The sequence below is a fragment of the Mytilus californianus genome, unplaced genomic scaffold (assembly GCF_021869535.1).
Source record: "Mytilus californianus isolate M0D057914Y unplaced genomic scaffold, xbMytCali1.0.p SCAF_5, whole genome shotgun sequence".
Lineage (NCBI taxonomy): Eukaryota > Metazoa > Mollusca > Bivalvia > Mytilida > Mytilidae > Mytilus > Mytilus californianus.
This window is the reverse complement of record NW_026262701.1, coordinates 65,621,839-65,637,276: the sequence shown is the minus strand read 5'-3', so window position 1 is coordinate 65,637,276 and position 15,438 is coordinate 65,621,839. Positions and strand designations below refer to the sequence as shown.

At 31.5% G+C, this 15,438-nt stretch overlaps 1 protein-coding gene across 1 annotated transcript in view; it reads left to right on the top strand.

The window, feature by feature from the left end:
* Positions 1-15,438, top strand: part of LOC127701234 (coiled-coil domain-containing protein 149-like) — a 312,275-nt gene that overhangs the window by 49,206 nt on the left and 247,631 nt on the right. Inside the window, exon 3 of the mRNA XM_052205059.1 lies at positions 15,011-15,067. Coding sequence (XP_052061019.1) covers positions 15,011-15,067 — 57 coding nt within the window. The remainder of the gene's footprint in view (positions 1-15,010; positions 15,068-15,438) is intronic.

The following is a 15,438-nucleotide window of genomic DNA, read 5'->3' as shown; positions in this document are numbered from 1 at the left end:
AACATTATAATAAAAAGGGGAAAAGAAAACAATCACACACACATACACCCACTCTTGCACTTGCTTTAACATAACATATATCAACTTGTGTATTGCAAAGAAAAATGTTATCTTTGTAAAGATCTGCTCTTTATAAACTGTAAGTTTCATTTTTTACTTTATATGATTTGAATCAAAAGTAATTGTTACTTATCAGTAAAAATGTAATCTACTTGGGCCCAGAATTTTTGAAAAAAAGGTGTGGTACCATTTTTCTTTGCTATATAATGTTCATTTTCCTGATATTTTCTTATTTTTGCTAAAAGCCCATAATACTTGGCTTCTTTTCATACAATTTACATTTGTATATATAGTTCTTTGCAATGATAATCATCAAATTCAACAGTAAACTCTCATTTTGAAGGCCAAGAAAAATGTGTTTCTTAGATAATGTAAAGTTCACAAAATATTGTTTCAATTTTTGTGAAAAAGATTGCCATATAAAATGTGTTATTGAACATTCATAGAATAAATGCTCCATGGTTTCATCAGAAACCTTACAAAAAGTACAAAGCTTTGAATCTTTAAGTTTAACTTTATACAAGAAAGTATTAGTTGCAATTATTCTATGTAAAAATTTGTACTGAAAAGTTCTTAAATAAGTGTCTTTACATGATTTTCTTAGAATAATATAATATTCTGACCAATCTGCAATTTCAATACCTAATAATTTCTCCCATTGTAAGAACTTTTCTGTTGGCAGTTGCACATTTCTGTCAACAAGATCTTTGTATACAAACTTTGCCTTTTTGTTACACAATAATCTTTCCAAAAAATTATCAATACAGTTAAAAGTTTCAAAATTTACATGAGCAATGTTTTCTTTAATATGTTCTCTCATATACTTTGGAATGTTTGCAATGAGACCATAATACTTTAAGAAATTATTTGTTTGAAGTCTTGGTCCTATCTGATCAAAATTACAAAAATTCTTAGTCTCTACGTTAACAAGGTCAAACAAAGACTGCACTCCCCTTCTCTGCCACTGAATAAAGTACGGAAAATCTACTAGAGATGCAAAATTTAAAATATCTAATGACAAAATATCTTGAACAGAAATATTGGTAGTAGGCCTTGCTACATGAAAGCTAAAAAATACATCTTTCCAAAAAGGATTGCTAAGACTATCAGAGATTTCTCTGAGTTTCTCCTTTTGAAAATGCAATACTCTTTCTCCTCCATACTGTTCAAGGCTTTTCAATAACAATGATTGCCAACTACCAGATAAATTGGATGAAAACCTCTTTATCCAACCAATCTTAAGGTATATATTAAAATAATGTATATTAATCATATTTAAACCTCCTTGTGGAATATCTCCGATTAAAGTACTTCGTTTAATTCGATCAGGTTTTCCATTCCATATGAATTGAAAGAATAAAGTATTCAATTCATTTAATTTTGACTCTGGCAAGTTGGGTAGTGCAGTCAACAGGTGAATTAATTTTGGAAGTGCCAAAGTCTTGATAACAGTAATCTTTCCCATTAGTGTTAATTTTCTATGTTGCCAACTCTTAAGAATGCCTGACACTTCCTTTATCTTTTTGTAGAAGTTAATTTCTGGCATACTGTCAAGATCTAAAGAGAATTCAATTCCCAAAAGTTTAAAATTTGAATAGCACCACTGAAGTTTTAAATCAGGACAGAGAATCAGATCTGAATACTTTTTCTTCCCAACCCACACAGCTTTAGTTTTAGAAGAATTAATTTTTAACCCAGATAATTTTTGGAAAGAGTCAAAACAATTCAAAGTCCCTCAATGATGTTTCAGTTCCATCTAAAACAAGGAAAGTGTCATCAGCATATATATTGACTCAAAAGGGATTCATTTTCATGAACAAAAGTTCCCTTTATTTTGGGGTTTGACCTTATTTTCATAGAAAGTAACTCAACACCTATAATAAAAAGGTAAGGGGAGAGGGGGTCTCCTTGTCTACAGCCTCTCTCCAAATTAAAGAAGCTTGAAAGATGACCATTATTTATAACACAACTTGATGCTTTTAAATAAAATACTTCAAACCATCTGCATATAGATGGTCCAAAATTGAAACTCTTCAATGCTTTTTTCAAAAAAGACCATTCGATAGAGTCAAAAGCCTTTTCAAAATCTACTGATAGTAAAAGACCAGTTTTGTTATGTTTTTCTAAATAGTGCATCAAATCATACAATAGACGTGTATTCTCACCCATAAATCTATCCTTTATAAAGCCTTTCTGACAGTCACTGATAATAGATGGTAAAACAGGTTTTATTCTATTAGCAATGACAGCAGAAGCAATCTTCGTGTCAGTATTCATAAGGCTAATTGGGCGCCAATTAGCTAAATGACGTCTTATCTTTATCTTCTTTTGGAATACATGTAATGACACTTTGATACTGAAAGTTTGAAAATTCCCCCTTTTTATAGCCAAAATATAACGATCTAAAAAGAAAAGGTCCAATATCTCTCCAAAAGACTTTGTAAAATTCTACAGTATACCCATCTGAGCCTGGACTCTTTCCATTTGACATAGATTTTAGTGATTCTGCACATTCTTTAAAAGAAATATTACCCTCACACAAATCCTTCTGTTCTTCTGTGAGTTTAACATTGTGCTTGAAAAAGGATTCATCATCACATTCCAGATTTTTACTTGAGTATAATGTTTTAAAAAATTCATTTCTTCTTGTAAAACTCTAGATTGATCTGATATATGTTTCCCTTTTTCATCTATGAGCTCAGTTATCGTTTTTTTAATAAAATTTTTCTTTTCCAATTTACAAAAGAACTCTGAACACTTTTCCCCGTTCTCTTGCCAGTTAGCGTGGGATCTTAAAAAAACACCTTCAATTTTTCTTTCCCTTATGTTTTCTAATTCTAACTTTTTCTGGTTTAAAGCTGCATGAATTTGACTATCAGGAGATATGTTCATACGATTTTCCAAATTTTGAATGTGATTTTCAAGAAAAAGTGTTGCAGCTTTTTCCTCTCTTGCTTTTTGAATACTATAACCAATAGACAAAGATCTAATTTTCATTTTTAACAACTCAAAAAATACTTGATCATTGCATGAGAGTTTAACATTTAACGGATCATCTATGTTGCCTGATTCATAATATTCTAAAATACTCTCATTTATACATGTTTTAACTTTTTTGATATAGTCTAAATCTCGTAACAGTTGGGAGTTAAATTTCCAATATCCCTTTCCCCGCTTTGCTAAACTGGCAGAAAAGGTGAAAATTATAGCAGAATGATCTGTCTTATACCCAGGAATAATGTTAGTATTTTTCATGAGTGAAAACAGATCCTCTGTGAATAGAAAAAAATCAAGCCGACTTTGTTTTATGGGTGAGCATTGACGCCATGTATATTTTCTTTCATTTGGATAACAGCTCCGCCAAGGATCCAATAACTCAAGACTTTCTACTATTTCTTCAATCTTTTTTCTTGAATTTGGGTTTCTATTATGAATAATATTGTAAGTGTCTATGTTTATATCTTGTACAACATTCCAGTCCCCACATAATAAAAAGCTAGTACACATGTATTTGAAAATGTTGCCATTTTCTTATATATGTCATTAAAAAATGAAGGTTCATCAGTATTAAATCCATACAAACAAACGAAAGTAATACGTTGACTTAACAAGGATAAATCTAAAATAATATAACGACCATCTATATCAATAATAGAATTATGCACTTCAAAATCTAGACCTTTTTTAAACATTATACTGACACCTGCACTTTTGTTACTATGATGACTAAGAAACATGTATTTCCCCATTCCTCTTCCCATTTTTTTTCAATATCTTTATTACTATGGGTTTCTTGAAAGCAAATAACTGATGCATGTTTGCCCTTTGCCCAATCAAAAACATCTGTTCTCTTTTTTGAATTAGAAAAAAGACCCCTTACATTCATAGACAATACTGTTACAATATTATCCATTATCATATAAAACAAAACAACATTTCAAACTTGAGCAGATAAATTCTAACATAAAAACAAATACACTATCATAGTTTATACAATCATACACACATCCAACAATAAGATGACACTTCTTCTTCCATATACTGCCCACATTCAACATGATGAATATTCTTTGGCATAGATACCTGTAAAGTCATTTTTGTACAACAAAATTTCATTTACAGTATGGCATTTTTATTATTAACAATATGAAAAATAGTTGTATTCTAAAAACAATGAATTAAATTGATATACATGTACTAGTATTTAGTAGAGAGATTCATGACATGTAAACAGAATAAAAGATTTTTGTTATCTCCCTTTGATTTGTAAAATATTTTGAATTATCTCCCTTTAATAAATATACAGTTATCTTCAAATTAAGGAGGGTTTCACACAAACAGAATAAAAATAATTATACAAAAAAGTACTTTAAATCAAATATTTATTCAAACTATTCAAATCAACTTCAGAGAGAGTCTTTATAAATAAATAAATGATAATCATGCACAGCCCAGATTGTTTTAAATCATATTACTATCTTTCAAATTTTTTACAGTGATGAAACATTAAGCAATGTATCAAATAAAGAAATGAATGTCTAATGACCTTTTTTGTTTTTGTTTTTCAGTTTTTGTTCAATATTGTCAAATAAGTCAAATCTAATTCTACTTCCATCCTGTTGCTTGGCATAGACATTGCAATTATAAAACCAGACATTTTCAAAATGTTCACCATTTTTTAATCTTGTCATAAGTCCTAGGTTACGCTGTGTAATATCATCATGGAACTTGATGTCATTTTTTAGTCCTCTCTTCTGTCTCATAATTTTAATTTTCAGTTCAGTATTGCGTACTTTTACAATGACAGGTTTTATGTGTCCCTCTTTCCCTGGAATTCTGTGTATTGCCTGTACATCATCAGGTTTAAAATCTACCTTCAACACTTTGTTCACCATAGTGACAAAATCATCTCTCAATACCTCATTAGGCCTTTCTGGGTAATTTAGCATTCTGATGTTATGCTTTTTACTATACTGTTCATTATAGTTTCCTAGTTTTATTGCTTCAATAGCTCTATTGTTGTTATCACTTACTTGATCCTCTAATCTTTCAATAGTTTTATCTTTTGCCCTCACACGTTCTCTCAGGTTTTCATTGTCTATCATCAGAGAATCCATCTGATCTTGTAACTTTCCAGTTGTCTCCCTTACTTTTGCTTCAACTTTTTCTGACAAATTCTTTTCAAAAGTTAATAATAATTGTTTAACAATGTTGGTAACAATATCTTTTAAGTCATTTTGTTGAACCAGACAATTAATTGCACTACTTAAATCATCTTTAGTAACTGTTACCTGAAGGGCCTTTTTGATTTCACTAAGAGTACTTTGAATACTGGTCATACTCTCATGACATTCCAAACTTTCATCTGCTACATCTGAATGAGTTCGTTTGTTCTGCTTTGGTGGTTTTTCTTGTGAAGATTATTTAGCTCCAGGCTTTTTAGCTGCCAACATTGTTTGTACAGTTTTAACACCTTTCTGATTTCTTTCCCCAGGCATACTTTTTATATTTAAAACAACAGTTCAAAATACAATATTATTAAATTCCAATGAATTCCAAAATGTTTTTTTCACTAATATAAGTCCATCCATCAAGGAAATTTCAAAGTAACTTGAAATATATATAGTCCATACAATTTGGAATCTAATGATATAACTTTCAATATAACTCTTCATCAAAATCCAGCTTAAAAATGCCAAATACTGCAGAGCTGATGTTTAACTCCTTTCTATCTTGGCGGCCATCTTAATCTTCGAAAGAAAGCCCACTTTGCTAAATGCCAAAACTGTTTTAGGTTTTGGAGCCATGACATGATAGGTCTATACTCTGGGGAGGGGGAATTTCTATATAATATGTGGTAGGGATGGCTGTATCGCTGTAGTAGGTAACTGTTTCATTATATGGATTAGACTGAAAATGTGGTTGGGGGGAGTCTAAAAGTGGAAAGCAAAAAAACAAACTTTTCTATAGTCATATAGTCTAGAAGTAATTCAGTTTTACCTCTTGCTCCAAAGCCCTTGAAGTTGAGCAGGCACTTAATTCAATTTCTGAATTCTAGCAAAACAAAAGATATTTCATATGGACTTTGAATTTTCAATATGGCAAGTAGTCAATAGATGTCTATATGCATGTCAATCTTTTATGTTAGGTTGCTGCCCCGCTGACTTTTAACTAATTATCTCCTTATTCATATCTTAAGTATTTAGTATAATAGAATGTTTGGCTCCTTCCTCCTCCCCGAACTGACATGTAACCACACCCTTTTTAATAATTCCTTGATCCACTACTGATTAAACTAAGCAAATCAAAATATGCTTCTGTGATTTGCCTCTTCCGTTTGAACAATTCATAAAGACAAATAAAACAATTGCTACTATATACATGGTAGAAAGTAAATGAATTTAATATGTTATGCATTGGTGGGGTCATGGCATTATCATATCTGTCAACCTATGAAAATGAAAATGCAGGTCATGACCTGCATTGAAGAAGAAAATCGCAGGTCATAACGCGTACAAACTTTTTTCAGCTGAATTTAAGTATTAAGGGGACATTTTTTTTATATTTTAAATCGAAGTTTCCATAACATGTTCACTTGGTTTTAAGTATTAACTGAAAATAATTAGAGACTTGAATTTTATTTTTTCATTGCACTTATATGCCATTGATATATTAATGAATGTACTATTTTAATTCAAGCTAAGCCATACCCCCTCTTCTGTTTTTATCTACACATGCCATAAGATTCACAGTAAATGATACCTTTTTTTTTGTCTTTAAACAGTAAATTATGTCTTTTTTTTCATGTAAATTTGGAGGTAGTTGTTATTATAAAATATAATTTAAGCATTCAAAGCTTAAGGAAGTAGAGATGAAAAATATAATTTCAAAATATTGAATTTTTAATTGTTCTAAGTTAAAAAATAATAGAAAGTAATATTCTGATATGTATTTGCATTCAATTTGCCTTAGATTTCATCTTTTTACAAAAAAAACATAAATTTAAGGAGTATATTGTGAGAGGTGACAAAAAAGGGGGAGTAACTCAATTTATTTGTCAACTTTGAAATACACAAATTATTTATGACTTTAAGCTACCTGGTAATTAGCGTTAATTAACAGTGTGTTTGATACCAAAGCTGTCAAGTGAAGCCATGCACTTAATGGGTCACTTAATTTGACAGTAAACACAGCTAGTTGAACCTCATGTCCAGGAAAAATTACGAATTTGCCAGTATTTTGAAGGAAAATCACTTATGAAATCAGTCTAAAGGCTCAAGAATCTGGGTGAAAACTGGTCATTTTCCGAATTCCTGGGTTATTTAACGACCCGGCGGGTATTTTAAAATTCCCAGATGAGATGTGAAATTTGCGGGATACAGGTCAGTTGACAGGTATACATTATTAAGAAACCATGAGTAGATTAGAAATATTTGAAACATATTCAAAGAACAAAAAAGGTCTACTCTGTGAAGTTTTAAGGAAAAGGGCAAACTTCGCCTACTGTCTACACACGAGTATAGAATTATAGTCACATAAAAACTTCTCCAGTCTTATTTTGGGGAAGGGTGTGTGTTTTAAACACAATCACATCTGTTCGAAATGCATTCATTAAATGTATTATCCATCCAGTCTTCAGACAGTGCAAATCACATTTAACTTTTTTTGTTATCCCTTTTGACCCTCTATACCCACAGAACCTAGACAATTGACTACATGTTAAATACTAGTATGTTAACATTTTAAATATGGCTGAAATGTTTGATATTTGACTTGAAAAAGCAACTGCTAGTAGTCTATATGGAGGTAAAACATTTTCTTAATGTATTTGCCAGTCATCAGATCTTGGGTTTATCCGAGTAAACAGCATGTCAGTACTTTGATTAGTATTTGAGTCTACTATGATGAGTAACAGATTGAGTTTACGGGCTTTGGACTTTGATAATTTCGTGAAAAAAACAGTTATACAGACTTTCATTCACAAATTTCCACTCCTAAAAATGGCTTCAAGCATTTTTTTGTGTCGTTCAGACACCTCCAGTTTTAAGTTATTGCCCTTGGATAGATAAAATATGTGCAAGGCGGGGGACATTGGAACTCTGTTCTTTTATTCCTCTAGAAAAAATCCTTTGAGCATTCCTCTTTCTTTCCATTATGTTTTAAGATTTTAAAGATCAGTGAACTTTCTAGAATATTAAAAAAGAATTTGCCTCAAAAATTAAAATTCTCCATTTTTGGATCATAGAATAAAAAATATTATATTAAGTTTTTTTTATGTGAAAATGGCTCTCTGCCATCCTTCAACCATGTATCTTTAGTGTCTTTATTTTTTCTTCTTCTTCTCAAAATCAATAAGTCATCCTTAGGAGTGAGAACACACGTATACATGTTTAAACATAGAAATGCCCCCCGCCCCCCAAACCATTCAAGTCTCTTTATCTATTGGTCCCAGGTTTACTGAGAAACTACATTTGTACAATGATAATTTTTTATTAGGTTATTTCTTCTGTTTCAAAATATATAAATATCAAATATGATTGAATTCATACACACAATTCTTCCAATCTTTCCATCAGTGATTTCAGATCACTTTGATTATTTTAATGAAACCTGAACCACACTTATATTTTTAGATCAGTTTAAGATGAACCATTAATGTTAAGTCAATGATATTTAATATGTAGTTGTATAAGCATTTGCAAGTCTCATTTCCATTGAGATTATATGGCCCAGCCCAGGGATCTCCATGGATGAAAATTTAACGATGGAGGAACTTTCACCATGACAAAACCCAGCGTCTACGGCGTGGCGTGATCAAAGGTTTTTCATTCCTCAATTTCTATGTAAGGAATGGTGAACAGACCTATATATTGCTTATCATATTTATTTCATTATAGAATATATATATTTTCATTAATTGTCATTATTAACAATTCCAATGTCAAGCCTGCATGGCTCCCCCTTAGTCAGAATGAACACAAGCTGTCTTTAAGGTTCCCAAGTCATTTTCTTGCTTTTTATGCCCCCGCCATAGCGGTGGGGGCATTAAGTTTTACCCTTGTCCGTCTGTACGGACGAACGTACGTCCGTCCTTACGTACCAAAATTGGTTTCCGTTCTCTAACTTGAGTTTGCCTCAACCAAATGTTATGAAACTTATACACAATGCTTATTACCACAAAACACAGATCAAGTTTGTATTTTGGTGGCGTCACTTTAACCGTTCTAGAGTTATGCCCCTTTATAAATGTAAAAATTGCAAAATATTTAGTTTTCGTTCTCTTTCTTAAGTTTGCCTCAACCAAATGTTATGAAACTTATACACAATGCTTATTACCACAAAACACAGATCAATTTTGAATTTTGGTGGCGTCACTTTAACCGTTCTAGAGTTATGCCCCTTTATAAATGTAAAAATTGCAAAATATTTAGTTTTCGTTCTCTTTCTTAAGTTTGCCTCAACCAAATGTTATGAAACTGATACACAATGCTTATTACCACAAATCACAGATCAATTTTGAATTTTGGTGGCGTCACTTTAACAGTTCTAGAGTTATGCCCCTTTATAAATGGAAAAAATTGCAGAATTTTTAGTTTCCGTTCTCTAACTTAAGTTTGCCTCAACCAAATGTTATGAAACTTATACACAATGCTTATTACCACAAAACACAGATCAAGTTTGAATTTTGGTGGCGTCACTTTAACCGTTCTAGAGTTATGCCCCTTTACAAATGTAAAAATTGCAAAATATTTAGTTTTCGTTCTCTTTCTTAAGTTTGCCTCAACCAAATGTTATGAAACTTATACACAATGCTTATTACCACAAAACACAGATCAAGTTTGAATTTTGGTGGCATCACTTTAACCGTTCTAGAGTTATGCCCCTTTATAAATGGAAAAATTGCAAAATTTTTATTTTCTTCTAAATATCAAGTAATTTTTAAAATTGGAGTTAACTTCCTTTGTCCATGATTATAGTTGAATCAACTACAATCAATACTTTATACAATGCAATGTTTAATTTTGACTTCCACTGATAAAACACAGATCAAGTTGAATTTGGGTAGTGTCACTTTAACCATTATTGAGTTATGCCCCTTAATAAATCGAAAGATTGCAAAATTTTTAGTTTCCATTCTGTAACTTAAGTTTTCCCCAACCAAACATTATGAAACCTATACACAATATTCATTAAGTACAGATTTTTTGTTTCCATTTTCTAACTTTAGTTTGCCTCAACCAAATGTTATGAAACTTATACACAATGCTTATTACTACATAATACAGATTAAGATCTTGAGTTATGTCCCTTTATAAACATAAAAATTGCTGAATTTTTTATTTTGTCTTTACCAAATGTTATAAAACTTATACACAATCGTTCTAGAGTTATGCGTGTTTACAAATAGAAAAATTGCTGAATTTTTAGTTTCTGTTCTCTATTTAAGTTAATAGCCTTAACCAAATGTTATGAGACTTACACACAATGCTTATTACCACAAAACTCAGATCAAGTTCAAATTTGGGAAGCGTCACTTTTACTGTTCTTCAGTTATGTCCCTTTATAACTATATGATATGCAAGAGGGGGCATCATCTGTGTCCACATGTGGACACTATCCACATTTATTTGGTAATTGTTTAGGACTTAAAAGATCGGGGGTGGGGGGGAAGTTCGTACCCATTTTGTAAAACATTGAAGAAAGATTTGGAGGGCAAACGTTTACATCTTAAAAGTTTTAATGACTTTAAATTGCAAATTTCATAGTAATAGACTATGCAACACGCACCTTTCGATTCTGAATCTAAACCAGATGTATTAATTTGATTGTAAATTACGAAATGAATTTGGAATCACGATACGAAATTTCTTCAAATTATCAAGTTGCAGTTAATATTCATGTATTTACTTTTAAACTTGTAAAGTGATTCAATATTATCGATAATTGCTATACTCGTGTTATTTGGCATGAAATTATGTTCTGTTTTAAGTCTTATTTTGTACTCTTTTAAAAAGGCGGAGGCTGATTGCATAAGTCAATGTTATAGCACGTGTTCGACTTTTTTCTTCGTAACTGGATTGAAAATTTATTTTTTAATCTAAATTTTCATTAGCATTTGCTGAAACGTAATTAAATAACGAATCAATCGTCTATCTTGATCAAGTGTTCTCCTGTCAGGTGTGTCGATCTACCTGTACAAGTGATTAGCTATCTTAAGCCTGATATCCCCCAGGGCTTTAAAACTGTAATCAGGAGGACCCTTTGGATTATAATACAATAAGGGTTATGCAATTACATGCAGTTGATTATAATTTCTAATAAAAATGGCAGCATCTAAAGCAAAAAAAAAAAAAATTTTGACAATGGCGGGGATCATTTGACGATGGCGGAAAAAAATTTAACGATGGCGGGGATTATTTGACAATGGCGGAAGATATTTTAACAATGGCGGTGCGCCATCATAAAACAGGTCATGGAGATGCCTGCCTAGCCCCCTCATCATGGTTCATTAACCTTTTCACTTTTACATGTATAAGTTTGTGTTGAAGTTGGTTTAATGGGAACCACTTCAGCATTGTTATCATTTGGCATTTCTCATTTCAATGGAAGTTATTTGGCCCTGCACCTTCAGGATTCATTGACTTTGAATGTAACGCATAGTTTACATGTTTAAATAATGCCATTTTAATTTTAATTTGATTTTCAATTTGCATTATACTATCAAAATTACAAAAAAGCGAGGCATATATCTGTGTTAACAGTTTATATTTCACAGAATTTTTCAGTATGCATACCTGTGCAGCTGAGAGATAAAAGCATGTGAAAAAATTGACCCATTTATTTTTACCTGCGGGGTAGTAGAAGGATCAGGTCTAATAAGGACTCGACTCGGTCCGTCTGAAAGAAAAACTTTCGTCAAAGTTTTCCTGGCTTCTATGAAAGAGAAAGATTTAATATTTGGTCTGCAGCTTCATAATATTAAGTTGTAGCAATAACATTTATTCTTCAGTATTGAAGCTTTGTTGACCCAAAGAAGAAGTAATCATTTTTTTTTTTACATCTGCCATGTTGCCACTTCCTGTTTGCCAATAGTTTGAAATTTTACAACTCTAATATAATTGTACAAGGAAAATTTTCTTCAAAGTTTTCTCTGCTCCTATTGATGGCAATGATTTAATATTTGATCTGCAGCTTGATAATGTTGAGTTGTAGCGAGGAAGCAATTTGTACATCTGCTGTGTAACCACTTCCTATTTGCCGATAGTTTGAAACTTACAACACTCAGTGTACAAGGAAAATTTTGTCAAACCTTTCTTGGAATCAGTGAAAGGGAATGATCAGTTATGCTCACATATACATGTTACCTCAATCAATTGCATGAAGAGACACAGGTCTAATCCCGGAATTGGTCTTGTTTTATGTCAGTTTTAAATAAGCAAGTTAATCACACATTGCAATGAGAACAATAAATTTTACCTGTTTTACTTGCTTATTTTAAATTTAAAGACTTTTTCTTGGTACCTGTCTCTTCCTGCACCCCCAACCAGGGTGACTATGATAATCTAGTTTACTTATGATATTTAATAGGTACATTTATGGTGTGTCTTGAGAGAAATTTGGATTTTTCAATCTTATTACTGCTATGTTATTAAATCAATTCAACCTGTAGCTGATAAATAATGGAAAAACATTAAAAATCAGCCTATTATTAAACATTACAAGACACTTTAATCCTTTTAAAACTGGTTTCCTCTACCTTACAAAATCTATTTAGACACTTTAGCATATCTCTTTATATTATTCTTAATCATAATAAAAAAATAGAATTAAACAGTACTGACATGTCTCTTCAGAGATTATTACGCTAGGCCCAAATATTTATAACACTTGTACAAATGTTATAGAGCGTTAGCTGATATAACTGCAAAAAGGAACATGCCCTGTGAAATACATTACTTGTCCTAAATATGTCTGAACATTGGACAAAAAATTGAACCACAATCAATACAAATAAATTATGAAATGTGACTTTTTGATAGTTCAAAAGCTAGTTGGTTCCATGGGGGATAAGGTAATGGTCTCCATCTGTTCATCTAAAACACATCAATATTAAGAGACCTATTGACATAAAGCTTTCATACTTGGTAAGATCATGTGTCAACATATTCTCTTGATCTACTGTATTATCAGTTTGAGTCTCTGAGTCCGTTTTAAAAGCTTTCATATTTGGTACTTGGTAGAATTATTTGCCATCATGTGTTGTTGACCATATTGTACTTTTATTTTGATTCAACCATTTTTACAGGAGTTATTCAGGACTTTGACCATTTTTGGGAGTATTGTAACAAAAACTTCTTGTGAATGCAACATCTCTGAGAGGCTTTGACAGAAAGCTCTCATACTTGGTACTATATTTTGCCATCATGTGTTGTTGAATACTGTCATTTTGATCAGCACATTCTTATGGGAGTAATTGGAATTTTCTATATTCTTTTAGTATGTGATATTAATATTTTTAATGCAACTCCTCTGAGAATTCATTTGATAGAAAGCTCTCTTATGAGATACGATTGGTTGCAATCGTGTGTATTTGACCATTTTTATACGACCCCAAAAATCTTTGCGGTTGTACATTGGTATTACGTCATCGTCATCGTCCGAAGACATTTGGTTTCCGGACAATAACTTTAGTAAATGTAAATAGAAATCTATGAAATTTATACACAAGGTTTATAACCACAAAAGGAAGGTTGGGATTGATTTTGGGGGTTATGGTACCAACAGTAAAGGAATTAGGGGCCAAAAAGGGGCCAAAAATAAGCGTTGTCCACGAATATAGTTCCCTTTAATTAAAGTGTATTTTTTCTTTATTTTTTTTTCTTTCCCTTTCCCATACATTTCTTACTTTTTATGGGGTGGAAATGAAAGAAGAGAGCTGAAATAAATTTTTGGATGTTTTATTTTAACTGATTTCAATATGGAAAGAGTGATTAGGCCAGGTGCAAAAAGGTAATATTTACAGTTTTCAGAACATCTCTTGACTTGTCTATAGGGGTATGGATGTGTATTGGCTAAATTTGTAAGATGTACACATGCAATTTTTCTGAATGTTGGATATATTTTTGGACTTGTACTATACATTACACACACAAAAGATTTGACAAAAAAAGCAGGTAAATTTTTTTTAATGCGACAAAACGTTATAAAGAACTAATAGGGGAATTAATTGTGGTCTGTGGCCAACTGTTCAAGGTTGAACCTCTGCGGTCGTATCCAGCTGCGCTCGGCGAAGCAATTTATTAAGGTAGTTATCGAACTTTGACCATTGGTAAGAGTATTGTAACAGCAGCTTGTGCATCCACTCCTCTATAAGACTATTTTACAGAAAGCTTTCATACTTGGTAGTATTGTTTGCCATTATGTGTTGGTGGCCTTACTGTAACATGATTTTCATTTGATGAATTCTGGAAAATTGATAAGAAATGTATGATGAAAACTAACCCAATTATGGAGGGTTAGCCACTGACACATGGCAAAGGGGGTTAGTTAGTTCATACTGAAATATCAGTGAAAGTAACCTGAATCCTATTTAGTTGGGTTAGTTTTCATTACAAAATTATTATCAATTTCCCCGAGATTCAAAATTTTTCCTGAGTTATTTGAATAATTCCTTGTTTTAACCATATTCTGTTTATTGTACCACAATGACACATTCATGACATTGTCACATGCAAAGTAATTCCTTATTTTTATACAGGGAGGGGGACATTTGGCTACGGCTTAGCAATCTTGTTTATTTATAATAATTGTCTTGTCAAAATTTAATGTTTTTTAGATTTACTCATAGAATCACCACTCAATAGCAAGGACATTTCTAGTCCATTTGTTGCATCTTTTAATGAAATATGATTTTGCATATAATAAATCAAATGACATTTATCTATTTCAGCCATGTTATTCACCATCCTTAGATGAAGCCAAATCCAGATGTTCAACCAACACTAAGGTGATTTAATTATAATACAGTATTATCAAATATATATTAAAAATTCTGTATGCTTGCTTTCCTTTAGATTTTATATAATGGAATAGAATTTCTTATATAAGTATTCGTATCAGCATTTTATATTATTGCTGAATAAGAAACATACAATTAGTTATTCACAACTTTTATATACTCAGTACAATTTAAAGCTTGACAAGCTGAATGTTGTGCTCTTACCTCTTTACTCCATAACACCTTTTGATGCCACTATGTGTTACCTCAGTTGAAACGTTTTGCCTTTGTAAAATCTGTGTCAGATTTCATAAAATTTGTATCCAATATAAAAAGGATATCCAAATGTACTTGAATATCTGACGTGAATTTCATTGATG